Raw genomic sequence first — 27,273 nt, forward strand, 5'->3', positions numbered from 1 at the left:
GATGATATGGGTGTGTAACCAATTTGGAATAGTTCCAGAGATGATCCTAATGTTATTTCTGTCTTATTTTGTATGCCTGCTAAAACTATCAAGTCTTTCACTGCATTCTTTTAGGATTTTTCCACTAAAAAAGTCTGCAATTTTCTCCAGTTATGAGTGGCTTTAACAGATTTATCGTTGAATAAAAGCAAAACTAAAAATCTGTCGGAAGTACCATTTTAGAATTTGTGGCTTCAGAGTTACCTAAAGATACTTAATTGTTCCTGTGTAGGAATAGAAAAATGGAAGTTATAATCCTAAATAGTTTTATTTACTTTATGAAAATAATCCGAATAAAGAAAGGAAAAAATACTTATATACACACATTAACTTGTCTTGTTCTCTATTTATCCTTACATTTTTTTAATATTTCACAAATTTCTTATTTCTCTCAATTCTTAAAAATTTCGGATACATAAAATTCACTTACAAAATCCAGTTTATCACACCTATTTTCATTACCTAAAATCACTCCACATTCTAAGCAGTTACAATTTCAAATTAATTTGATTTTTCAAAAAGATTCTCTCTCCAATCTATCTATTTCAAACATTTGAATAGATAGGGATTGACTTCTCCATTGTTGTCTTCTTCTTCGAAAAAACATTGTTCAATTTTTGTTGTTCTTGATTCATATGGATAAGACTCATTCATTTAGTAACTTTTTCAAATTGATTTCGATTCTTAATGTCAATCTCCAACTATTCAGAATTTCTCACAGTAAAGTAATTTTTTTTTTGAGTTAATCTCGTCATGGTTCCTCTTCAATCATTGTTGTTTTCAACCTCTTCTTCCTCCATCATCTTCGTTTTACCACAATATTCTAAAGATGGGTGTGTATTTTTTTTGTAAGATCAAATAAGTTTTTAAAAGACTATGTTTATGGGTGAGTGTCTCATTTTGTGTGATATTATTTATGCCTAACACTATGACGAGTGAGTGTTTCAACTTGTTTATGTATTTTTCACGATTTTTTTTTAGATCAAAATGTATTTTGTTGTTTCTGGTGAACTTTTTGTGTATTTTTTCATTATAAGGTATTTGTATCAATATATTTAAGGGTATCAATTCACCATTGTACTTCATGTATCAAAGTATATATCTATTCGTTGATATACTTTTGTATCAATGTATTCGTGGTATACATTTATATCAAGATATTCAAATATATCTGTTCATTTAGTATCTATTTTTTTGTTTTAAATTTATGTCTTCCTGTGTTGTTAGTTGCTTTATATTTGATACATTATTGTTAAAGATATAGTATCATATTTTTATGTATCTTATTTTAAATCGCTTTTACACAAAATTTTAAATTTTAGTCTATTTTGTTGATATATATGATTGATATATCAAAGGTTAAAGTTCAAAATTATATGATAGGATGTAATCCGCATAACAATGTAGCATAATCTAAAATGGTTGAACATATGATACTTAAATAACATTTAATGAATATATGATCTTACATCTTGTATCATATTTAAATAAATTTTAGATTGTATACAACATCATTTGGTATTGAGTATCAGTTACTATTTGTTATCATTAAGTATCAACTAAGACCTAAGAGTCAACTCACAGCAACAACTTAAGACGATTTGGTTAATGTTGAATAGAGATTATCTATGAATTCTTAGACACTTCTTTTATAGTGTTATTGTTTTTGAGATATACTCTAGTTTTAGGGTTCTTATTTTTGTTGTTTTAAGATACCCCTACTCAAATTTTAAAATGTTTCTCTTTTTATCCCTACATTTTAAAAAATATTTCACATAAGAGTTTTTCCTATATTTAACATGTATATTTTTGTCTATAAATATAATATTTTACAAGGATATTTTTGTAATTCAACTTTTAATTTTTTCTTCCCACTTATAATAATATAATTTATGATTTATGATAGCACAAAGAAAATCTAAGCAAAAAATAGTCTAATTATATTCGATAGAAAATTAGGTGAAGATATGAAAGCACACAATCGCACAATAAATCTAAGTTGCTCGTATGCTTCATATTCGGCGTTACATTCATGTCGAATGTCGATATAATGTGAGTGTGAACTTAGTATTGAATTTGATCAACCAATTTTGGATAGTTTGACCAAAATCGACCTATGATTTTCATAATCAAACCAAAAATGGAATAACTTGTATATAGAAATTTCTATGTCAGTCTATTACCTTTCATCTACTTGTAAGATGAATATTTTCTTTTCATCTCCTTATGGGATTCTTCTCTTTGATCGATATTTTCTCCTCGAAATACGTGATAAGTTTCTCACATAATTTGACGTATAACTCTATTTCAGTTATTTGATTTCCTGCAACCATATTTGTATCTGAATATGTATACCTAAATCTCAAAATTTCTATTATCTGTATCTATATCCGTTTGGTACATCTGCACTTCAGTCCGAGCAACATATCATGCTGAGATTAGAACCAAAACATGATTAACTTTGCTACTTCTTTAATCCATTGGAAACTTGGTTAAACAATTACTCCTAAAAATCACATCACCTGTCTACTCTTAATCTGTCTGTAAGCATGCATGAACTTTATGGGTTTTGAATTCTCCAACATCAGTAATTTAATCATATATATACATATAAGACGCCAAGTATCTGTAAACACCAAGAGCAGCCTGTAGCTACATACAATAAATCTACAAGCTCAGTTCTTTTTTTCTAAGACTAGAATCTCATTTCTCCAATCAATTGGATCACATCCCTTAATGGTAAACCTAATTTAGTAGTTACACTTACATCACACTGCTTTATGAAAATTCTTCAACACTTCCAGCAGTTGAGTTTTCTTCCCTATTCACAACAGAAATTTCCACTGATTCAGGCCCTTCTACTCTGCGCTACTTTATGACCTGGAGATAAAAATTACAACTCGTTTAAGAAAAAACGTTGGATATTCAGGTTTGAATGCAAAACTACTGGGTACAAGTGTAACAAACATAAAAGACTTTTGGATGAAGAGATGTTTGGCCCTGTTGAAGACATATAAAGTGTCAATAATGTGCATGAAATACACTTAGTGCCTCTTTAAGAGAGATTTTCCTGATACCATGCTTGAAACTAAGAAATGAGAGTACAACCACGTTATCCCCCTCACACGGGAAAAGAAAAACTTTTGCCAAAAGAGTGTATGTTCTTAGATACTTCCTCTTGCTATACCAATTCTTTCAGGTGGTGTAACTAGCTTGAAATTTCAAACTTCGACAACATTAAAAATTTGCAAAGTGAATTGTCTATTAAGATACCTTCTGGGAATACTTCTTTTAGGTCTGGAGATTTGCTCTGATATGTCACATTTTGACAACATTAAGAGAAGGAAGGCTGGTATAGCCTCGACTCTCCAGGTAGAGACATGCATAGATAGTTTGTTTTGGGTTGACTTGTATATCCAAACAAAGATTTACATAAAAATATAATTTGGTTTGCACAAGTGAAGCAGAACAACTGAAGTTGGATATCCCAAATGTTATAACAAAATTAGAATCACAACTTACGTAGCAGATGAAACAGCATGGCCTTGAAAGTCTAATCCATGGTCCTGTGCAGATTGCACCGAAAAGAAAAACATCAAAACTAATATAAATGAAATAAGAATATGAAATCTGTTTGAAACAACAGTATACATCAGACGGGTAAAGAACCTTTTGAGTTGAATTATCTTCAAGCATCTCCCATTGTTCTTTATGTAGCCTCAATTTCTCTGTTTCACCATCATTATATACGACCTAAGAAGAGAAACACCAGAACAACTTCGGTCATTTAGAATTTTCAGGAGGAACTTTGGCAAAACATTAAAGCCAGTAAAACATGTGTAAGTTAGGTAAGATTTCTACTTCATGATCGGTTTATATTTCCCTTCATTGGTTAGTTATGAATAAGGCTGTATGTAAGAATGGATTTATGTGGCAGATCATGAATTTGAATAGTTAAATAGACTTGGCTATTCCCTAGTTTATGTGACCCCATTTGACTCAACATGGACATATAATTAATATTAATTTACATATATGTCTCCTGAAATATTTAGATAAGGAAACATATGATACTAGGCTTCAAACAGATCTATAAATATAAATGAGAAGTGTTTAAACATAAACAGTAACTCAAAGAAAATTATGAATTTCTCTCACCTTGTGTTTCCTTTCCACAGGATCAAAAGAAGAAACTACTCCCTCGTAAAACCTACAAAGAGAAAAATTACGATGAGAAAACGTAACAGATTCTTCCTCCTTATTCAAGATAAACTAATAGGATTTTTAAACTACAGTCCAAACTGAGTGTATCCACAGTAACTCATCAATTTTACATTGTTATCTATTCACTGTGTTATGTTTGCAGAGGAATTGTGAGCCAAAAAATACTTGCAAAAAGAATAACTCAAAATGAATCAAATATATAGAACAGTAATATCCCCAGCAACATTAGCCTGTTTCAAACTTTCATACAAGAAGCAACCAACAGGAGAAATCTACCGAAGGTAAATACTATGATCGGTCAAATTGTAGTGGAGGTTGGTTGTTTGATACGTGGCTGATCCTTTTGGATGGAGAATGAGGCGAGAGGAGAAAAAGGAAACGAGAAAAGGACCAAGTTATGGTACGTTAGTATGAATGGTTTAGAGTAAATTGAAAAATGACAGATTTTTTCACATACTTGTGATCTGAACAGAAAGGATACTTTAAATATCCTGAAAGCTAGATGCAGAACAATTTGTAATCCATAATTCTTTTGTTAGCCTAGCCAAAAAGATGTAGCACAAGAAAATATCAGCTTTTTAGACAAATAAACTGCATTGGAAATTCTGGAACCCATTAACAACAAAAGGTTACAGTCTGACTCTGCCTATGACCGCTATAATATGCAGGAACCGTCTGCAAGTTTCAACTCTGCTTAAAGCATCAAGGATCATGACTTAACTAACATATATTTCATTTATCCTGTTTAATGCGACACACTTCCCTTTTTAGCCTGTCAAAAATGAAATGACACCTTTTATAATTAGAATTTAGAAATAATTTAAATTTGAACTTCCCATTTTACCCTCTAGGACATGATTTTATAGCCACAGAAAAATCTATGGCATGTTTTAAGCGACAAGTATCAAAAGACGTTCTTTCTTTCTTAAACTTTTAGCCCAATAGAAAACTGAGACATATACTGGGATAGAGGGAGTAACTCATGCAATATTGAATGAACGAAGGAACAATGCAAGCTACAAATAAACACATGCTAGAATTCTTGCAATACCATCAAATCCAAAGATATAGGAGTACAAGTAACTGGAGGAACGAGGTTCTTGCACATAGCCTAGCAGGCAAGCCAATATTTTAGAGCATAAACTCGAAAACTGAAGGCTACATCAAGTGCTGAAAAGTGTGTGTGCGCAGGATGGTTGGGTAGGTGAGTGTGATTAGTGTACACCAAATTTACAATGATTTGCAGTGCTCACATCAATAATCCAAAGTACTTACTTTTCATCCAATGGCCACCAAACTTTTATCCTAGCGCCAACCAGTTCCTTACCATAATCTTTCATGGTAAAAGTCCTTTTAAAATCCTAAAACAAAAAATTAGAATGGCGAGTGCTTCAGACATGAAACACTTAGAACCACAATCTAATATGAAATCTATCAGAAACAATAGTATAACAGATGGGTAGAGAACCTTTTGAGATGAATTGTCTTCAAGCATCGTCCAACGTTGTTTATATAGTCTCAAAATCTCTACTTCACCATCATCATATACGACCTAAAAATGGGAACACCAAACAACACCGGTCATTTGAACTTTCGGGGGGATTTTTTGCGAAATGTTAAAGCCAATAAGATATATGGTTCAAGTTATATAATGCTACTTCACAATCAGCATATTTAAGAACAGGGTGGTCCTCAAATAGTAAGGTTGTACCTGTACGTAAAAAGGGATTTACATAGCAGATCTTGATTTTGATGAGTTAAATAGATTCGGGTATTCCCTAGTTTATCCGACCCCATTAGTTTTACTTGCAGGTATATTGGTAGTGGTAGGAGAACTTTCTTGAAAACAAATGATACAAGGGTTTACATGGTCAAGGATGTTGAATTTTTTAAAAAAAAATAAGAATGAAAGAGTACATAAAAATAAATTATCTTGTCACCTTGTGTTTGTTTGTCTCAAAATCAAAAGAAGAAATGACTCCCTCGTAAAACCTGTAAAGAGAAACTTTAAGATAAGAAATTGTAGCTAGATTCTTCCTTCTTATTCAAGATAAAATAAATTAATATTGGTAGATACAATGACATGAAGAACAAAAGAGATATTCAAAGTTGTGGAATAATAATTGTATTAAACTAATGAGTATACGATGAAACTCGGGGAAAGAGTGACTGCCTGTCCAAAAAGAAATTACACCTTTTATAATTAGAACTTAGATATAATTTAAATATTAACTTCCCATTTTACCCTCTATGACATGATTTTATAGCTACAGGAATATCAATGGCATGTTTTAGACGACAAGTATCAAAAGTCATTCTTTCTTTCTTAAACTTCGTGCCCAATAGACAGAGGATACTACTCAAGATATAGGAGTATAAGTAACTGGAGGAACAAGGTTCTTGCACACAGCCTAGCAGGAAAGCCAATATTTTAGAGCATAAACTCGATAACTGAAGGCTACATCAAGTTGCTGAAAAGTGTGTTTGCGCAGGATGGTTGGGTGGACGAATGTGATTAATACAACAAATTTACAATGATTTGCAGTGCTCACATCAATATTCAAAAGTACTTACTTTTCATCCAATGGCCACCAAACTTTTATTCTATCGCCAACCAGTTCCGTACCATAATCTTTGATGGAACAAAGCCTTTTGGAATCCTGAAACAAAAAATTAGAACGACGAGGGCTTCAAACATGAAAACACTTAGAACCACTTTCTAATATGAAATCTGTCAGAAACAACAGTATATCAGATGGGCAGAGAACCTTTTGAGATGAATTGTCTTCAAGCATTTCCCATCGTTCTTTATGTAGTCTCAGTTTCTCTACTTCACCATCATCATATACGACCTAAAAAAGGAAACACCAAACAACACCGGTCATTTGGAACTTTCAGGAGGATTTTATATGAAATGTTAAAGCCAATAAATACGGTTCAAGTTAGATAATGCTACTTCACAATCAATATATTTAAGAACAGGTTCTACAACAAAGAGGTCTCTAAACTGTAAGGTTGTATCTTTATGTAAAAAGGGATTTACTTGGCAGATTGAATTTGAAGAGTTAAATAGATTTGGCTGTTACCCATTTTTGACTTAACATGGAAATAGTTTCACTTGCAGGTATATTAGCAGTGGTAGAGAACTTTCTTGAAAACAAATGGTACAAGGGTTTACATGGTCAAGGATGTAGAATTGTTTTATAAAATAAGAATGACAAGAGTACATAAACATAAATAATCTCGTCACCTGGTGTTTGTTTGTCTCAGAATCAAAAGAAGAAATGACTCCCTTGTAAAACCTGTAAAGAGAAACTTTAAGATGAGAAATAGTAGCTAGATTCTTCCTTCTTTTTCAAGATAAAGTAAATTCAAAATTGGTAAATACAATGACATGAAGAGCAAAAGAGATATTCAAAGTTGTGCGAACAATAATGGCATTAAACTAATGAGTATACGATGAAACTGGGGGAAAGAGTGATAGAACATAGAGTAACAGAAACGAGTTCGGATTTATACCTGATAGATCTATAACAGAAGCTACATTCCTGCTAACTCATTGATGTGCCGTGAAATTACGGCACATTCTATGTCATATACATAGACTTTTCATGTTCTTAATGCTTTTTCGTATATAATTCTTATGTTATTTTACATTTTGTAGATATTTTGAGGTGGGACACCAAAAGAGGGCAAAAGTGAACAAACACGTCAAAAAATTGAACCCTTCCATGGACCGCCTCAAAACCAGTCTGCACACTGCACAAGGGGTCTGTCAGCCACAAAAAGAGACAGAATACAAAGGACTTTGAAGACCAAAATGCGATGATCTTTTGTGGTCCCATGCGAACCGCATTCCTGTCTGCGATCAAGAATAACATGTCATGAAGCCCATTTTCAAACCACATTTCTAGTTCTGCAGAGCAACATCAAGACCACACAATAGGAAGAACTTAAGTGTAGACCAATATTGAAATGTATCTCCTAGTTGGTTTTGAAGAGCTAGCTAAGATAAACCCGCTAAATAGTCAGGCGACATTAGTGGGCAATTGAGATTCCAAGGCTTACTGTTTGTTACATGTTTATATTAATTACTATTTGTAATGTATCGTTCTTGAGGATAATCAATTCCATAATTTCCATATCTCTTGTTTCCCTTTCTTGCGAGTTCATTGATCATTTTACCCCTTTTTTTTTATGTATTTTATCTTTTTTATTATTTTTAAACAAAACCAAATATTTCAAAATCATTTGGTTAGCTTAATTGGTGACAATTCCATAACTAGCTTGGTTGCCCTAGTATATTATTCCATTGTGGGATTTGACCCCGACTCTTAGTTAGGTAAATTTTATTGCAACGACCATGTACACTTCTCTTTGAGAAGTGGATTTGGACGTCATCACTCTTCTAATAAGATTGATGGAAGTTTATAATGAGGAGAGACATACCTATCAGCTATCGTGTTCATCGACCCAAATAAAGTGTAAGAAGAAGTACCATGAAAGGTCCTTTAGTGGGTGATGGAGGAGAAAGGAGTTCATAATTGTTAAAGAATGACAAATTAAAGTCCCACTTCGGTGATTAATGAGATGGGTGGACTCCTTATAAGGTTTGAGCAATCCTCCTCCCTTTGAGCTTTTGGGCTGTGAGTTAGGCCTAAGACCCGTCTCACTCGATGTTGGAGCCCCCAAAATCAAAATTGTCCATGCACCAGATGCTAAGCACTTGGCGTGAGGTGGGGTGTTAAAAAAATGACAAAAGTCCCACATCGGTGGTTAAAGAGATGGGTGGACTCCTTATAAGGCTTGGGCAATCTTCCTCCCTTTGAGCTAGCTTTTGGGGTGTGAGTTTGCCTATGGCCTAATTTCACAATTATAAATATGTAAAAGTTCATGAAGGACATGTATGAAGGAGTTGTCACTGGCATGAGAATTAGTAAGAAATACAAAGGAGTTGATTTTCCTCTAACTGTGGGTCATTGAGGCCCTACTTGTTTACTCTAGTTATTAATGAACTAACCAACATAATACTACGTGAGGTCCTTCACCATTTGCTGATGAAATTGTGTTAATGGATGAAACCATTAAGGGTGTCAACCGAAAACTTGAACTGTTGAGAAGCACTTTAGAGAGCAAGGGTTTCGGATACGATGAGTAAAAGTAAGACTAAATATATGCACTAAACTCTAAAGTTCAGTCAACATGAGAAGAACTAAATTGACGTGAGACTAGGCTGGATAGATGTGCCTAAATGCAAACAATTTAAATATCTAGACTCTCGTTGTTCCGGTAGAGGGTGCAAGTAGAATACATTAATGATAATATGAGAGAAGGTCGCTTGAGATGGTTTTGTCATGTCCTACATGACTTCCAGATTACACAGGGGTTAAACCATAATGAGAGTAGGTCGCTTGAGATAGTGTGACTCTGCCTACAACTGCCATCACGTGGAGGCATGGTCTCCAAGTTTTGACCTCTGCTTACAGAATCAAGGATCATGAAGTACCACATAACTCAAGAAATACCGAATGAGCCAAGGTAGAAGACAAAGTTATGTATAAAACCCATGCTAGTACTAGAGTCTAGATCTATACCATCAATTCAAAAACTTATAGGATTATAAGTATGCCAACGAAGGAGATTCTTGCACATAAAGCCTAGCAGGCCACGCAATGTTTTAAAGAACAAACTCAATAACTGAACTTTACATCATGTTTCTAAAAAGAGTGCTCGTGCAAGATCGTTGGGTGTGACTAGTACATTAAATTTACAATGGTGTTGCAGTCCTCACATCAATATTTTAAAGAACTTACGCTTGCTCCAATGGCCACCAAACTTTTATTTTAGTGCCGATCAGTTCTGCACCATGATCTTTGCTGGTACGAGCCCTTTCAGAATCCTGTGAAGCTCACAAGTAAAAAAGAGAATTGAAAAAGGAAAGTAATAATTTGTTCATTGCAAAAATAAATTAGCAAAGATCTTGAAATAACTATTGCTGAGCTGTACGGTTGTCAACCTTATCTCTAGATTCTTCAGTATTAGTTGTTTTCTTCGTCTTCTTCTTCCACAGTTTGATTCCAAAAATTTGTTGCAGTGTTGGCTCTTTGTGTTCTTCGAGGTTTCCTTCTTCATTTTTTATGCCAGATTCAGATTTTCTCTCTGTTTCACAATCTGAAGCAGACTCATTCTTCTTTGAGTCGCTTCCTAGTTTTCTTTTGGCACACTGTGTCCGCTTGGTTCTCTCTCCCAAATGAAGAGAATCTTTTTTCTGAACTTGGGATTGTGGCACATCTCCTATTGGAATTGACACAACCAGCTCATCATCGTTATTTATCGGGATCTCTTTTCTCTTGGGCTGACACAAATGACCATGACTTCCAGTGCTATTATTGTGATTTTCAGACACCAAAGAATGATGGCCACTACTACCTGTAAGTTCATGACTTCCAGTCCCTTCCTGGTTTTCTTTTGGCACATTTGTTGCTGGTTGCACATTTTCTGGATTGTCAGGTTTCATGATGTTTGTTGTACAAGTGTCCTTTAGCTTCTCCCTGTGAATGTCATCCTGCAGCACTGGCTCACAAAATTTAGCCTCGGATGGACCAACTTTTACAGGATGACCTGTAAGTTTATGGCTTCCAGTCTCTTCCTGGTTTTCTTTTGGCACATTTCCTGCTGGGTGCACATCTTCTGGATTGACTGGTTTTATGATGTTAGTTAGACAAGTATCCTTTCGCTTCTCCCTGTGAGTGTCATCCTGCCGCGCTAGCTCACAACATTTAGCCTCAGATGGACCAACTTTTACGCAATGTACAGTAGCAGGCACATTTTCAGTTGCCATCTGATAAAAAAAATTGTTAATACTATTATCTATTCACAACTGAAACTGCTGTAGCGTCCTATTAATAATTAAACACAATAGAAGCACTTAGTCATCCCCCTGCTCTTTGGGCCAAATATTGCATTAGAGCTAATAGTAAAATCTTATTGTTAACTAAATTCAACATTAGAGTATATTCTAATGTGAGCTGAGTGGAGTTATTCTAATGTTGGCGGCTCTAACTCCTTCGAGTGATGTATGTTTACAATAAGGATAATTGACATGAGTACGCAAAGACTAAAGTTCTTTAAAAATTGTATGTTTCCGCAAAGATATGGCACCAAAAGCTAGCTTATGAAAGGCAGGATATCCAAATTTAAATTCATATAAGCACACCACTCCATTCACACCCAACTGGAGCTTGGACCAGGAGCCTAAACAGGGATGGAGTTGGCTCTAAAGTTTTATGTCATTTACTTTTCAAAATCTGACTGCATACAACTATACCATTTTCTGTGCAATTTGTCAGTGACTAATTATAATTACTGTACTAGGCTTAAGATTATGAAAGATAAACAATTTTATTCCAGAGCATAATGAACTATGGATGTGTTTGGCATTTATACGGAGCAAAACTGCATTAATGAGACAGAATAGTTATGAATACAACATACCATTTCTTTTCCTTTTGGCATTTCATTGCATAATAAAGCAATCGTTTGAGCATAATCAGCAGGATCAAAGCTCATTGATTTTAGGGCATCTGAAAAGTACGGTTTAACAATTGCAGCACAGTCTTTTAGGACTTCCTCCACCAAGTATGATGCAATGGGTGAATCCATCTGGATAAAAGAAACCACTGGATTAGTAAAGTGACGAAGAAATATTCTAACAAAGAGGTTCATAGGAGATTTATTATTACCTGATTATCAATTTTGACTCTATCAAGAAGAAGCTGTAGAAGCTCTACTGAGATTTCATCACTGCCTTCTATGAGCCGAGTCATGATTTCTTTCATCCAAGTGAATATATTATGAGGATGGTAGGGCCTACATAGAAAATATAACATAAATATTATTATAGCCAGCAGCATCTCAGAGAAATATGATCTCTAGAATAACCTTATGCTCATATACTGGGACAAAAAATGACATGGTTTACAATGTCAACAGTCTCCTACATGCTTAGGTGTGACTCAACGGAGTATATGCAAGCAACTGAATAGGAAGTATGGTTGAGCAGTGTTTCAATAAGGGTATTTCAGTTTAGCACCTTCCGGAGCTAGTCAGTGCCCAGTGGCAGAGCTTTGTCCAAAGGGTGTTGGTAAAATTATTTTTAATGGATCAGTTAAAAATACAAAACACACTGCAACATCCTTGTGAAATTTATATTTCACCCAAATTTAATCTGAAGAAACATACCAAAACTCTACATAACATTGAAGGATCAAAGAAGAACACCTGATGACCTCGAGAAAAATTTTGAATATCTCGATGATTAGCGTTTCATTCTCGAGGTCCAATATCATCGCAGTGAACCTTACTTTAGCGAATAACTCCAGAACTCGAACCACCTTACGATAGCTGCGGCTAGTCACATCAGCTAACTTTTTGAAAGTCATTACGGTTTGCCGGAGAATTTCCTAACAAGAAATTGGCAAGGGTTAAAAAAGGAAAAAAATATCGAAGTAAAAGGAAGATAAATTAGAATACTATAGTTTTACCTCCATTTGTCTATCATCATCGTAAGGGCGATTTGGGGCATATATTCGAGAAATTTCAGTGACAGAAGAAATCACTGAAACTTTGACATCTTCACTTGTATGCCCCAATAGTTCATTCCTAGCCAGTGCTTTCATTAAAGGTTGAATTGCACTTATTGTCGAATCAAATGGTTCTTGACTAACCATTTTCAATGATGACTCAACTTTCTGAAGAGAAAAAAGAAAAGGAAAAAAATAAAGATTATTAATTTCATTTTCCAGTCCAAAATAGTTATACTAGAACAACAATTCTCATTTCTTTTTGTGAGTTCATCACATTCAAATAAAAAATGATTTTTACCTGAAGAATTTTGAAGAGGTCATCGATGGAAGAGGGAGGATTCATGAGGCTCATCTCATAAGCTCTGAACTCATCTTCCATCTTTTTCAAGTCAGCACAGGAGGAGCCAGAACTAGCCATTTGCCAAAAAGCTCTGTTTTTACTCTTCACAAAGAAATGCAGAGTTCAAAATTAACAGTTAGACAAAGTGAACTGTAGCAAAAGTAGTATTTAAACAAAAGATTGTTACAAAGTGACAAATGGCAATCATGCAATTGGGGAGGTTGGAATCCGTGATCTTTTCAGGGTTTTTTTTTACAATTTGCAACGGGAAGTTAATTTTCGGTCACACACAGCAAGGAAGGGTTGTACCTTAATTTAGGTAGGGGCTAGATCACTTCACCAGGTTGTTCAGAACCCGCCAACTCAGCTTCTCGGATCTTACTGGTCAGGCCTATCGGATCATCATATCGGGAAAGGAATATCCCGGTTAGGTCGGAATTCGAACTCGTAATCGGAGCTCACCAGGCAACGGCAGCCTCATCAACCAGTGCTGATTTCACTCTCCTTTTTCTTTTTCCCTTAGCCGATTCGCCGAGTCTGATATGAAACTTTTGTTTTGGTAAAGGAAATGGTTGATTTCACTCTCCTTTTTCTTTTTCTTTTTTCTCAATCTTATCTCTCATTTCACATCCTCTTTATCTCTCAAGTTGTGCATCATTTTCTCCGCTGCCTCACAATTTGTCTGAAGTTGTGCATCATTTTCTCTGTTGCCTCGCCATTTGTGCAGCCAATTGTTTCTTTCCTCTGCCATGTACATCTTTTGTCTGCATTGCCTCGAAAATTGTGCAGCTAGTTGGTTTACTTCCGTTATCTCGAAAGTTGTGCACCTTTTGTTTCCTCTGATCTCAGAAGCTGTGCAGGTAATTGATTCTGTCTTGTTGCCTCAAAAGTTGTGCATATTTTGTCTCCGATTGCTCACAAGTTGGGCAGGTAATTGGAATGTAGCAGTTTGAATTCATAATTGAAGATCTATCTCTGTTCAGTTTTGGAAAAGATACTGCTTATATTATATTATAGGTATGTTCAGAAATTCTTATTTGCCTAATACTAATACTAGTACTAGCAAGCAAAATATATCTTATTTTAAAAGATTATTTTTAAAATATATTTATAAAGCTAAAATAATTAAAGTGTATTAAAAACACAGTGTATGTCATTTTCTTTTACCATTCTTGACACTTGGCCTTTTTGCTTGAAATAAATACACAAAGTGTCTTGCATTTTGCACTTATGAAAACAATGGGAAAATAACAGAAAAATTTAACTCACTGTTTCTGACGTTTTTTTTCTGTTAACCTTATGCTTTCTTTATTTAATTATTTTGACTTTGTTATTTTATATCCCTTGTTAACTTATTGATGTTAATTAGTTTGCTGATTTGTGTAACCTAGAAGTGTTTGTTTAATTGTGGGAAACATTTCATACCATTCAAGTATTAATTATTATGTACGGTTAATATATATTATCTTAGTAATTTTCATCTTATTTTCATGATTAGTATTTTGCTAAATATTAAAGCTATTTATTATTATTCTTGTGAAATTTATTTTACTTCCTCAACAATAAATAAGCTTTTATTCAAAAGACTTTTTTATAGTAGCAAAAATAAGCTGATTTTCGTTCTTACAAGTTGGTCTTATACTTGTTTGGAACCTAACTTTCAACAGAACTCATTGCAAAGTCCAATTATCTTTTCTATTTTATGCGAAAAGACAATTTTGCAATGCACAACTCCTTTGACTTCAGTTATACATACAACCTTTAACCATTGCTGTGGCATTTAGCGCTACTGTTATCTGAGATGATTTCTTATGCCGGTTGATTAATGTATTTGTAGGTTACATATGGGTCAGTGATAAGTTGATGCACGAGAGGAACAAAATTTCGATTGAATTCCCATATGATTCTGACAATGGGCAAGAGAAGAAGCTAATGGTCGAGTGACAAATAAGAGTAGTAGAATATCATATTTGATGAAAGGAAAAAGAAAATAATAATTGGAATCTATAGTATGGGGTCTCACACATTGAAAAAAGATGGAACTAATTGATTAAACTTCCGAATGACAACATGGAAACAGAGTACTCTGCCCCTAAATTTCATCCTTCAGTTGCAAAAACAGAGGTCCTGTTAGTTTTGATTCTCTCTCTCTCGAAAATGGAATTCGAAGAAGAAGAGACAACCTTTTTTCTGAAAAAAAAAATCATCTAATAAGCACGAGGCAATGGGAAATGAGTGGTTGGAAACAGGGAATTGTCCTATCGCCAAATCATTTTGAGCTTGTTAACGGTGTTCTCCCACTTGGGCGTCAACTTGATGAAACTTAAATGCCCACCTGCAGTTGTTGCAGTCAGGCTGCCCTGGCTAGGACTGTTTTGCGAAGACTATGCCGCAGCCACTATATTCAAAGATGCCTGTTATTGGAGCTTTGGTTAGGCTTACTGTAGTTCATGATGCAGTTCCCTTCATAGAAATGTTGAGGAAATCAGTTGTGATGCCCAAAACAGCTATGGCATTAACCATTGTTGCTTCTATCTTGGGACAGGTCATTGGCTCAAGAGCAGAGAGACTTCAGATGAAAGCAAAAGTCAACAACAACAAAGCATACCGAGTGTAGTCCCACAAAGTGAGATTTAGAGAGGGTAGAGTATACGCAAAGAATGTTATTTATAGATCCTCGACTCAATCTGAGAGTTCAATTGGCAGTACAGACTGTTTCCAGGTGTATGGGGTTATTGCAGGTCTCAACTCAATTTAAGTTAATGACATCTTCAGGGTTCATTGTGGCAACCAGGAGCTGCTTGAGTACTGATCTCACCCAAACACATTTTTATAAAATAACAATCTATTTACTTTCGCTAAATTGAAAATTTTACGTTATTGGATTATTAATGTTCTTGTTGGGAAATAATTATCTACCGCTAATTCACATATTAACGCTCTTAATATTTGAATTTAGTCTTTATCGTGCTTTTTTCTCTCTCGTTTTTTCATCTTTAAATTTCATCAATACAATCCGGTTCGTATTTTCATTTTTTGTTTACATTAATTTCATTCTTGAATATTACCTCAAATATTCAATCCTAAATAGTTATGGTTTACTTTATGGAAATAATTTGACTGAAACAATTTAGAAAAATTAACCTCACATCTTCATTTATAGATTGTAAACAAGCCTCTGTAACCAGATGGAGTAGCATATCACCTTTTTCAACTAGGCAAATGGAGAGAAAAATAGAAATAAAACGAGTGTTACAATTTACAACTATACAAGATTATAGTTAACCAACAATAATGCAGTGAAATCCGAAAGATTCTGCCAACCTGTAGACTTGGCATACATTGCGCTGCTAGAGGCTACAGCCTCAACAGCTTGCCTAAATGTATACAACATACCCAATGTGATCCCATAAGTGGGGTAGGGGAAGCTTTGCCTAAACATAGAAACTACAAACCTCTCTCAGAAATCGGTGGGTGGTTTCAACCGAACAAGTCTCTTGATTCTATCTTTGTCAATGTTCTCCAGCAAACCCTTCATAATAAACAAAGTAAGAATATCATCAGCAAGGCTGCACCAAAATGGAAGATAGCAAAACTTAACAGAGAGGATCAAGTGGAAGTGCCTATAGAGTTTTACATTTAAATCAATATCTACCCTCTGCTGTCATCTGGGACTAAAAAGGATCATCAATCTAAAAATCTATTCAAGTAAAAATTACAGAGCATATTTTTCAAGTAAATTTAACACCAGGCAAACGATGATACAGAAATGTTTACCAATCAAAACTGTGCATGTCATCTATCAACTCAAAGAAGAAGTGATTTCCCATAATATTCGTAGTATTTGATAAATAAAAAGGTTTTCTTAGCACAATATGGTCCGCTTACTAGCTTCATGCCACATTACTCGGGGAGATCAAAGCGCTCCCCGTAATAGAAATTTTTGCTGTTCAAAAATAAAGACATTTCCCCTTACCGTCCACACAATCTCATCCAGGCACAAGCAAATCTTTCCATACTTGTCCAGGAAAAGTCTCTCTGTTGGAGGTTTCCCACATACATCCTTGAGAGCAGATGTTATAACAAAGATTGCTTCAGACACTGCAAACAAAGCCCAGAAGATGAGAGGTTGCTAATAAGATCTTGAGCAGAATTCCCAATCAGGGCAGTAGTCAGCCGACCATGCTGCTCAGCGGAAATGAGAGACACAAAGAGGGCTATTATGCTAATAAATAGTCTAACCAGTTGATTAATTTAGTCAGCCAAGTGGAACTAAAGTATGTTTTTCTATCTAACCTAATGTACACACTAGTCATAGTTCACGTAGTTTTACGTCATGAAAGAAATATACACTTCTATGAAATATCGAGTAAAGCCTTAAAGCTCAGATATAGACACTCTTCAGATACCTTCATAAAATAGATATCTTCATTCATGAAACGGAGAACGTAACAAATTTTGCAGTCTGACATAAGATATGGCAAGTAGCGGTAGGCTTCCTTTAAGTACACATCACATAATATCATTACTTTAAGAAACCTCGATTAAAGTAGCCATTTTATTTTAAGGCACCATTCATCTTCTAACTAATCCAATATTTGAAAGGGTATACCTCCAGAATTACTTAATAGTTAATATACAGCAAAAGGAAACGATAGTGATATTGAGCAGTAAATATTAACATCCCAAATCACTAAGCTATCATACTTTGGAACAGTGGGGTAATTGTATCATAAACTCCTTTCATCTTGGTTCTATTTTTAACCACCCAAAATTTGTGTAAACACACTCTAGATTACATGGATGGGGCACAAACAACATATTGAAGTCAAACAGTTATTGACACTATGATGAATTACTTTTTACATGAAATTTTTTGATGATTCTTAGGAAGACTGAAACAGGTATCACTTACAAGAAAGTTCATCATATTCATCCTTCCCGACAACATAAATGCTTACATCTCCAAGCTTTGTATATACAATGTAAACAGACCTGCACAAAAGAATATGTGAAAAAAGCTACAATTTTGAATCATTTTAGAAAACAATACAAGTATGCCGTGATTTGCAAAGTATCTTATAACAAAAGAAACTTCTTATACAGTTCAGCTTAACAACATTTGCAGAAGCAAGCAGCTAATATGAGTTTGAGACTAGACAATAGAATCTTCCAGTTGTTTCCATATGTTTAAAATGGGGAGCTGAATTGGTAATCAAGTACATAGAGAGTAAGAAAGACAAATATATATACTTGTGGCAAGCAACAAGGAGTTCTTCATTCTTGACACCCTTGAGATTCTCCGAACCAAGCTTAACTAAAAAAGACCGCCAATGCAGACGCTCCTCTGCAGGTACTCCATTAAAGCTGCATACAAACTATGATATCAGGCAACAATTCATTGCAAGTGACTAGGCGCATTGGTATTGAAATGGACTGAACTGGAAAAAAATTGCATCTTTCCTTTTATCAGGAAAATCAGCATTTCTCTTACCATTAGCATAAATTATGTTACACGAGTAATTTCTAGAGCTTGGAGGAAACCTAAAATAAGGAAATTGAATACATTTTCCTTTTTGTCGTTCCTTTGTCTGCTATACGAATGTAGCTAAAATTTCACTTCAAACAATTTTGAGAACAGGCAAGACTAAACTAGAAGCCGGGCTGATCCCAAATTTAAGCACAGGGATGACCACTGTTTAACAGACAACAGATATATACACATTTTTAGGTAAAATTAAACTATTATAGTTTAAGTTCGAAACAATTTATAAACAAGCATCAATATCCTGGATCTGCCTAAAAAGAACAAGTTCCTCAAAAGATCCAATTTTAAGCGCCTCAATCGCCAATGATAAAAGTGAATCATAGGGTTTTGGGTGATGAGAAAAAGACGGAGATGAGCTGTGGATTACCGTTCGACAAGGATGTTGCCCTCGGAGTTGGCGAATAGCACCGCCAGCAGCATTTTTCTTACCCTTTTTCGACGCGATCGCTAGCTGCTCTGACCAACGAAAACGGATCTCAAAGGCCTCGTTTTGTCCCTCAGAAAATTGGAAATAATATTTCTTTTTCTATTCGAAAAAGGTCGAATTCGCCCGTAAATTAAACTCTCTCTATCTCTAATTATTTGTTCATTTTTACAGAGATTAATTATTTGGATCCTAACTACGAGAGATCATATATATGTTAATTATTATGTTCTTTTTATGGGAAACTTTCACATATAGCCACTTAAAAATAATTAATTACTCTCTATAGCTATAGTTTGATAATTACAATTTCTAGCTACATGTTATTTGGAGGAGAGAGGCGAGCGAGACTGGGAGAGAGAGGAGAGAGGCGAGAAGAGAGGGGAAAAAGAGTTGGAGAAAGGTGAATTATATATGTATATTGGTTAGATAATTGTATATTATACATATGTAATTGTATATATGGCAAGAGAGATTGGGAGAGGGAGGAGAGAGGCGAGCGAGACTGGGAGAGAGAGGAGAGCGGCGAGCAAGATTGAGAGAGGCATACGAGAGAGGGTAGAGAGTAGAAGAGAGGTGAATTATATATGTATATAATTGTATATAATTATATTATACATATACATTTGTATAAATGGCAAGCGAGATTGGGAGAGGAAGGAGAGAGAGAGGAGAGAGGCGAGCGAGAGAGGATAGAGAGTGGGAGAGGTGAATTATATATGTATATAGGCTAAAAAATTATATATTATACATATTTATTTATATATCCTAGCGAATTATACATATACAAACATGACTGTCAGCCCACATAATTAATGTACAATGTTAGTCGCGAATGGTAATTATAGCAAACTATATCTATGATGAGTAATTAAATAATATAAATTTACTTATCCACGTAATTTTCCCTTTTTTGATATACTTTTTGTTTTTCATTTTAATCATTATAATTTAAATTTTTTTTGAATTTTTGTAATGATATTTTATTATTTCAATCCTAACTTAAGAAAGCACAAAATCAATACCGATTTGATGTCAATATATTGGTCCAACGCAAAGGCCTAACCGTCTCGGCTTAATTGACACAATATCGAGACCTTATTTAATTATATCTAAAGTATATTTAGATCGAAATAACCCAAATTAAAGATAAAATTAAATATTAAATAGTATTTTCTCCGTTTTAAATTAAATATTAAATGTCTTTATTTTTTTTTAATTTGTTTAAAAAAGAATGATCTCTTTCCTTCTTAGGTAACAATCTAACATTAACTTTCCACGTAATATGTTTAAGATTACAAGATTAAATGACATTTTGATACGTTTGATATAACTTTAGTTTAAAACCACAAGATTAAAAAGTCTTATTTCTTTTCTTAAATTTTTTCCAAGTCAAACTAGATCATTCTTTTTAAAACGAAGGAAAAGTAACTTTTAACTTGAACTTAGCTTCTTATGATATAGAAGATATCAATAGAATATTTGTAAAACAAGTTTTCACAAATATAGTCAAGTTATTCTAATTTTAACGAAATTGTAAAGTTACTATAGTAGACTTTCCCCAGTCTATAAAAGTTACTAATTCAAACTGGGATTACAAATGTAAACATAAAATTAAATTTTCTAAAATATGATATCTTAAAAGTACATCAGCAGGTCTTCTAATAATACTTTCTTAACATTAAAATAATAGTATAAAAAATGCATGACTGAGTATATGAAGAACTCTTCAAGTATATTCTTAAGAGTCTCAAAATACTCTTATTGATAATTACATATAATATCAAAGTAATAGTTCTAATGTTCTTTTTCATATAAAAGTTTGAGTTAGTTCTAAATAAAAATTTTAAAAACTCATAGAAAATTATATATAAATAAAAAGAAAATTGTTTATTAAATCGTTATTCGAAAATAAACCTGAAATACTTTCGTCTAATCGATCCAATTATGGATGTGTTTGGTTAATTTAGTCAAAATCAATCTGTGTCGATGAACTTAATTTTCTTTGAAAAATTTAGCAAAATTCCAGTTTTAAGATACGAGTGTTCAGTCAGTGTGTTAAAAGTCAAGTTAAGAGCATCATTTATTTATAAGGTAATAAAATAAAATCACTTATTCACTTTCGACGGCAAAAACGCGTAAACCTTTCAGTTAAGGCTAAGGCACTACACGTGGCCTAATATTTTGCTTGATGACTTTTTTGGACTTTTTTGACATAAATTAATACTCTACCAGTCTCATATCAGTGTATCATCATAGTAAATACTAAAAAGTAATTAGTATATTATATTAGTGTTTATTTTAATAAATTAAAAAAGCAGTACTTAAATTTTTTTAGATTACTTTGCCAATTAATTCATTTTATAAGTATTCATATTCATTTGTAAAATTCGCAAAAAAGTTTTCTAAGAGGTGAACCCAGTAAAATTTTTATATTTTTTATTTTTTAAGCGTCATACTAAATGAAAAATAATCAATTTTTCCTTCCGTCCATTTTTATTTGTCATATTACATTTTTTGAAGATAAGTTAGATTACATTCATCCTAATACAAATAAAAAACTTAGATATTTAAAAACTATATAAATTGTAACGTGCAAGTTGGCTAATTCCCCGTCTTTTTAGTTTAAACCTGCCTTTCACTCATAGAAGTCAACTTTCTGTGTACTAATATGATAAAAATATATATTGTAAAATATTAAACAAATTTTCTTATAATTTAACTTATAACAAAAAAAATTATGACAATTAAAAATTAATGGAGAAAGATTAAAATATAAAACGTAGGGAATAGTCTTTATTCGGGAAAAAAAAAGGGAAATCAACAGTCTGAATTTAGTAATCAGTTTTATTTTTTCAAAAGAAAATAAACAGACATTTTGATCATTTATTAGTCAAAAAAAAAAGACGTTACACATTTTGCTTAAAAATAGGAAAAATCTTTTTGGTTAAAATTAAAATTTGTCTAGAATTGTTGTAAAATCAAGATTATAAGAAGAAGACAAGAGAAATAGATGTAGGAGAAGACTTTCTTTTCTTCAAGTATATATAAGTTTCATATGTATATATTACAATAGTGAATGAACAACCCTATTTATAGAGTGAGAAATCATTCCAAAGGTCACCATATTAAGTATCATAATAAATAGATACATACTTATCCAAAAAGGTTCATTAACCTAGTGAATATGAATGGTTGTTCATGTACTAACTTTATGGACTATCTACTTATTTAATGGATTTATAACACTCCCCCTTGGATGTCCATAGATATTGTGCCTCGTTAAAACCTTACTAGAAAAAAACCCTGTGAGAAAAAATTCTAGTGAAGGAAAAAGAGTACACATATCTTTTGATACGCATTATTTGCTGCCTCATTAAAAACCTTTCAAGGAAAACCCAATGGGACAAAACCTAGATTAAGGAAAAAAGAGTACAGTGCGTATTTTACTCCCCCTGATAAAAACCACGATTCAGATGGTTAAGTTTCCGCATTCCAATTTTGTGAACCATCTTCTCAAGAGTTGAGGCCGGTAAAGATTTAGTAAATAAATCTGCTGGATTATCACTCGAACGAATTTGTCGCACATCAATATCACCATTCTTCTGGAGATCATGTGTGAAGAATAATTTTGGTGAAATGTGTTTCGTTCTATCTCCTTTTATAAAGCCTCCTTTTAATTGAGCTATGCATGCAGCATTGTCTTCAAAGAGTATTGTGGGTATCTTGACGTCACACTTCAAACCACATCTTTCTTTGATAGAATGTATTACTGATCTTAACCATACACATTCTCTACTTGCTTCATGAATGGCTATTATCTCAGCATGATTTGAAGAAGTAGCGACAATAGACTGCTTCATAGATCGCCATGATATAGCAGTACCTCCATATGTGAACAGATAGCCTGTTTGTGATCGAGCTTTATGTGGGTCAGATAAATAACCTGCATCTGCATGACCAACAAGATCTGCACTATCTTTGTTAGTATAAAACAGACCCATATCACTAGTTCCCCTTAGATATCGCAATATATGTTTAACTCCTTTCCAATGTCTTCGTGTAGGGGAAGAACTATATCTTGCTAACAAATTAACAGAAAATGCTATGTCAGGTCTCGTAGCATTAGCAAGATACATAAGTGCCCCAATTGCACTAAGATAAGGTACTTCTGGACCAAGAGGTTCCTCATTCTCTTCTTGAGGTCGGAATGGATCCTTACTCACTTCAAGTGATCGGACAACCATTGGAGTACTTAATGGATGTGCTTTGTCCATGTAAAATCGTTTCAAGATTTTCTCAGTATAGGCAGATTGATGGATGAAGACCCCGTCTACTAAATATTCTATTTGTAGTCCAAGACAAATTTTTGTCTTTCCAAGGTCTTTCATCTCAAATTCTTCCTTTAGATATTCAATTGCCTTTTGAACCTCTTCTGGAGTTCCAATGAGATTAATGTCATCAACATAAACAGCAAGAATAACAAATCCCAATGTTGTTTTCTTAATAAATATACAAGGACAAATGACATCGTTTATATAACCTTGTTTTATCAAGTACTCACTGAGGCGATTATACCACATGCGCCCTGATTGTTTTAAGCCATATAATGACTTTTGTAATCTGATTGAATATATTTCCCGAGATTTTGAACTACATGCTTCAGGCATTTTAAGTCCTTCTGGAACTTTCATATAAATTTCATTATCAAGTGAACCGTAAAGGTAAGCTGTAACCACATCCATTAGACGAATTTCAAGATTTTCATGTACAGCTAAACCGATGAGATATCGAAAAGTTATTGCATCCATAACAGGTGAATATGTTTCTTCATAGTCGACACCAGGTCGTTGAGAGAATCCTTGTGCAACAAGGCGTGCCTTGTATCTTACAATCTCATTTCTCTCATTTCTTTTTCGTACAAAGACCCATTTATAGCCAATTGGTTTAACATCACTAGGCGTTTGGACTACTGGTCCAAAAACCTCACGCTTAGCAAGTGAATTCAATTCTGATTCAATTGCTTCTTTCCATTTTGGCCAATCATGTCTTTGTCGACATTCTTCGACGGATAGAGGTTCAAGATCCTCATTTCCTTGCATAATGTTAAGTGCAACATCATATGCGAAAACATTATCCACTATGATTTTTGATCGATCTAAACTTATCCCATCACCTGTAGAAGAACTTATTGAGAGTTCTTCATTTACTTGAGTCTCGGGTTCACTGATTTCTTCAGGAATATCAGGATTAATCAGATCTTGAATTTCTTCGTGAAATTCTTTTGTAGTGTCATTTTTTGTACTTCTTTTTCTAGGATTCTTATCTTTTGAACCCAATGGTCTACCACGCTTCAGGCGTATTTGTGATTCAGAAGCTATGACACTTGTAGATGGTCCTTTTGGGACGTCGATTCGGATAGGCACATTTACTGCAGGAATATGTGACTTTGTTATCCTTTTTGAATCAGTAAATGCGTCTGGCATTTGATTTGCTATGTTTTGCAAATGGATGATCTTCTGGACCTCTTGTTCACACACAGGGGAGCGTGGATCAAAATGAGATAATGACGAAACTTTCCATGCAATTTCACTTTTAAGTTTATTTTTCTCTCCCCCTAATTGCGGAAAATTTGTTTCATCAAATCGACAATCTGCAAATCTTGCAGTGAATAAATCTCCCGTCAATGGCTCAAGGTAGCGAATTATTGAGGGTGAATCAAACCCAACATATATGCCTAACCTTCTTTGAGGGCCCATCTTGGTGCGCTGAGGTGGTGCTACAGGCACATATACAGCACATCCAAAAATTCGAAGATGAGCAATATTTGGTTCATGACCAAATACCAATTGTAATGGGGAGTATTTATTATAATGAGTCGGTCTGAGACGAACAAGTGATGCTGCATGTAAGATAGCATGACCCCAAACAGTAGTAGGCAACTCACTTTTCATAAGTAGAGGTCTTGCTATCAATTGTAAGCGCTTAATAAATGACTCAGCAAGGCCATTTTGAGTATGAACATGAGCTACAGGATGTTCAACTTTTATCCCTACCGATACGCAATAAGCATCAAAAGCTTGGGATGTGAATTCGCCAGCATTATCAAGACGAATTGTCTTAATGGGATAATCTGGAAATTGCGCTCTTAATCGTATCATTTGTGCCAATAATTTTGCAAACGCCAGGTTGCGAGATGATAAGAGGCACACATGAGACCATCTTGAAGATGCGTCTATTAGGACCATAAAATATCTAAACGACCCACTAGATGGGTGAATAGGTCCACAAATATCCCCATGTATTCGTTCCAAAAATTGAGGGGATTCAATGTTAACCTTCATTGGTGATGGCCTAGTAATCAATTTGCCTTGGCAGCAAGCAGCACATGAAAACTCATCATTTGTAAGAATCTTCAGGTTCTTTAATGGATGACCATTTGAGTTTTCAATGATTCGTCTCATCATTATTGATCCAGGATGACCTATTCGGTCATGCCAAAGCACAAAAGTCTTTAAGTCAGTAAACTTCTGGTTTACGATAGAGTGTGCTTCAATCGTACTTATTTTTGCATAATACAGGCCAGAAGATAAAGTTGATAATTTCTCCAATACATATTTCTGGTTTGAGACAATCTTGGTAATACCAAGGTATTCAACATTCATTTCATTTATTGTCTCAACATGATATCCATTTCGGCGAATATCTTTAAAACTTAACAGGTTTCTTGGGGATTTAGAAGAGAACAAAGCATCTTCTATGACAAGTTTTGTCCCCTTAGGCAGAAATATAGTAGCTCTTCCGGAGCCTTCTATTAAGTTTGAATTACCAGAAATTGTAGTAACATTTGCTTTTCTTCTAAGCAAGTAGGAGAAGTATTTCTCATCTTTGAATATGGCGTGCGTTGTTCCACTATCAATTATACAAATATCTTCATGATTGATCATTGAGGTATCCATATATTCTTCAAGATAAAAGATATAAAAGAAATAAACATTATAATATTATTACTAAACAAAAACAATACACAACCTTTTAGTTATTTACAAATCTAGGAAAACATATTCATACTAGTTCATATAAACGACGAAAATGAAATATATTTATATTATCACAGACCCATCACCTATCAGGTGATCTATCTTTCCTTCGGGGTTCTCAAAGAAATCCGCTACATCTAGATGCATGGGTTCAACAGTATCTTCCGTGATAAAGTTGGCTTCTGCGTTATTTTTCACCTCCTTCAGGGAAGCTTGATATAACTCAACCAGGTGCCTTGGCGTACGACAGGTACGTGACCAATGTCCTTTTCCTCCACATCGATAACATTTGTTGTCTGAATTTTTCTTCTGCACTACGTCATGTTTTTCATTCTTCTTTTTACACTGCTGGTGTTGAATGTTATTATTTAGTGCAAGACGATCACCATGATTGAGATTTCTTCCTCGACCACGACCACGGCCACGACTGGGGCCACGACCTTTTTCACGCTTAGATTGGTGAAAATTTGCCGTATTTACTTCAGGAAATGGCATAGAACCAGTAGGTCGACTTTCATGGTTTTTCATCAGTAAATCATTATGTTGTTCAGCAACAAGGAGATGTGAGATTAATTCGGAATACTTTTTAAATCCCATTTCTCGGTATTGCTGCTGCAGAAGCATACTCGAGGCAGGGAAAGTGGAAAACGTTTTTTCCAGCATATCATGGTCAGTGATATTTTCTCCACATAATTTTAATTGTGAGATAATTTTAAACATAGAAGAGTTATACTCACTGATAGATTTAAAATCTTGAAGTCTCAAGTGGATCCAATCATAACGTGCCTGTGGAAGGACAACCAACTTCAGGTGGTCATATCTATCTTTTAAATTGTTCCACAACACCAGAGGATCCTTAACAGTGAGATATTCCATTTTCAAACCCTCATCAAGGTGATGACGGAGAAATATCATCGCCTTAGCACGGTTTTGATTCGATGCTTGATTATTTTCTTGGATGGTGTCTGCTAGACCCATCGCATTAAGATGAATTTCTGCATCGAGTGCCCATGATAGATAGCTTTTTCCCGATATGTCTAGAGCAAGAAATTCAAGTTTAGAAAGATTAGACA

General features: G+C 34.2%; 4 protein-coding genes across 9 annotated transcripts; 1 reads left to right on the top strand and 3 right to left on the bottom strand.

The window, feature by feature from the left end:
* Positions 1-2,577: 2,577 nt before the first annotated feature.
* LOC107021116 lies at positions 2,578-14,215 on the bottom strand. Of its 6 annotated transcripts, none has more exons than XM_015221713.2 (18): positions 13,498-14,214; positions 13,147-13,279; positions 12,807-13,013; positions 12,544-12,725; positions 12,006-12,132; positions 11,758-11,925; positions 10,280-11,104; positions 10,077-10,162; positions 7,514-7,565; positions 7,032-7,115; positions 6,838-6,923; positions 6,204-6,255; positions 5,732-5,815; positions 5,539-5,624; positions 4,198-4,249; positions 3,709-3,792; positions 3,562-3,605; positions 2,578-2,919 (listed from the first exon to the last, which is right to left on the bottom strand). In XM_015221713.2, exons 2-18 carry the CDS (start codon positions 13,264-13,266, stop codon positions 2,913-2,915), a joined length of 2,346 nt encoding a protein of 781 aa, XP_015077199.1. In that variant the 5' UTR covers positions 13,267-13,279; positions 13,498-14,214; the 3' UTR covers positions 2,578-2,912. The 6 variants fall into 6 exon arrangements, with proteins under 6 accessions (XP_015077199.1, XP_027773827.1, XP_015077198.1 ...); XM_027918026.1 differs by having other exon boundaries at positions 3,562-3,613; positions 13,147-13,290; XM_015221712.2 differs by having other exon boundaries at positions 13,147-13,290; positions 13,498-14,213.
* A 1,043-nt stretch (positions 14,216-15,258) lies between these two features.
* Positions 15,259-16,097, top strand: LOC107022436. The gene is made up of 3 exons (XM_027917957.1): positions 15,259-15,317; positions 15,391-15,463; positions 15,557-16,097. The coding sequence occupies exons 1-3, from the start codon at positions 15,259-15,261 to the stop codon at positions 15,803-15,805; spliced, it is 381 nt and encodes a 126-aa protein (XP_027773758.1). The 3' UTR covers positions 15,806-16,097.
* Positions 16,098-16,344: 247 nt separating this feature from the next.
* Positions 16,345-19,261, bottom strand: LOC107021510 (TSET complex member tstD-like). Its single transcript, XM_015222189.2, has 5 exons — positions 19,104-19,261; positions 18,442-18,555; positions 18,104-18,183; positions 17,165-17,289; positions 16,345-16,720 (listed from the first exon to the last, which is right to left on the bottom strand). Exons 1-5 carry the CDS (start codon positions 19,154-19,156, stop codon positions 16,649-16,651), a joined length of 444 nt encoding a protein of 147 aa, XP_015077675.1. The 5' UTR covers positions 19,157-19,261; the 3' UTR covers positions 16,345-16,648.
* A 7,002-nt stretch (positions 19,262-26,263) lies between these two features.
* Positions 26,264-27,178, bottom strand: LOC107022437. The gene has a single exon (XM_015223045.1). It carries the CDS (start codon positions 27,176-27,178, stop codon positions 26,264-26,266), a length of 915 nt encoding a protein of 304 aa, XP_015078531.1.
* Between the last annotated feature and the right edge of the window lie 95 nt (positions 27,179-27,273).

This window comes from Solanum pennellii, chromosome 6 (genome assembly GCF_001406875.1).
Source record: "Solanum pennellii chromosome 6, SPENNV200".
Classification (NCBI taxonomy): Eukaryota; Viridiplantae; Streptophyta; class Magnoliopsida; order Solanales; family Solanaceae; genus Solanum; species Solanum pennellii.

What these genes read in the sequence shown, in the direction of transcription:
- LOC107021116 (XM_015221713.2), bottom strand. Translation starts at nt 13,266, where the DNA reads ATGGCTAGTTCTGGCTCCTCCTGTGCTGACTTGAAAAAGATGGAAGAT. An exon ending in AAGACAATTCATCTCAAAAG is followed by an intron (nt 6,924 to 7,031) that starts GTTCTCTGCCCA and finishes TTTTTGTTTCAG; the next exon opens with GATTCCAAAAGGCTTTGTTC. An exon ending in TTGAGACAAACAAACACAAG is followed by an intron (nt 5,816 to 6,203) that starts GTGACAAGATAA and finishes TCCCATTTTTAG; the next exon opens with GTCGTATATGATGATGGTGA.
- LOC107022436 (XM_027917957.1), top strand. Translation starts at nt 15,259, where the DNA reads ATGGAAACAGAGTACTCTGCCCCTAAATTTCATCCTTCAGTTGCAAAA. An exon ending in GTTGCAAAAACAGAGGTCCT is followed by an intron (nt 15,318 to 15,390) that starts GTTAGTTTTGAT and finishes CTGAAAAAAAAA; the next exon opens with ATCATCTAATAAGCACGAGG. An exon ending in GTCCTATCGCCAAATCATTT is followed by an intron (nt 15,464 to 15,556) that starts TGAGCTTGTTAA and finishes TGCCCTGGCTAG; the next exon opens with GACTGTTTTGCGAAGACTAT.
- LOC107021510 (XM_015222189.2), bottom strand. Translation starts at nt 19,156, where the DNA reads ATGCTGCTGGCGGTGCTATTCGCCAACTCCGAGGGCAACATCCTTGTC. An exon ending in CTCCTTGTTGCTTGCCACAA is followed by an intron (nt 18,184 to 18,441) that starts GTATATATATTT and finishes TCTTTTGTGCAG; the next exon opens with GTCTGTTTACATTGTATATA. An exon ending in TGGATGAGATTGTGTGGACG is followed by an intron (nt 16,721 to 17,164) that starts GTAAGGGGAAAT and finishes TTTATTATGAAG; the next exon opens with GGTTTGCTGGAGAACATTGA.
- LOC107022437 (XM_015223045.1), bottom strand. Translation starts at nt 27,178, where the DNA reads ATGGGTCTAGCAGACACCATCCAAGAAAATAATCAAGCATCGAATCAA.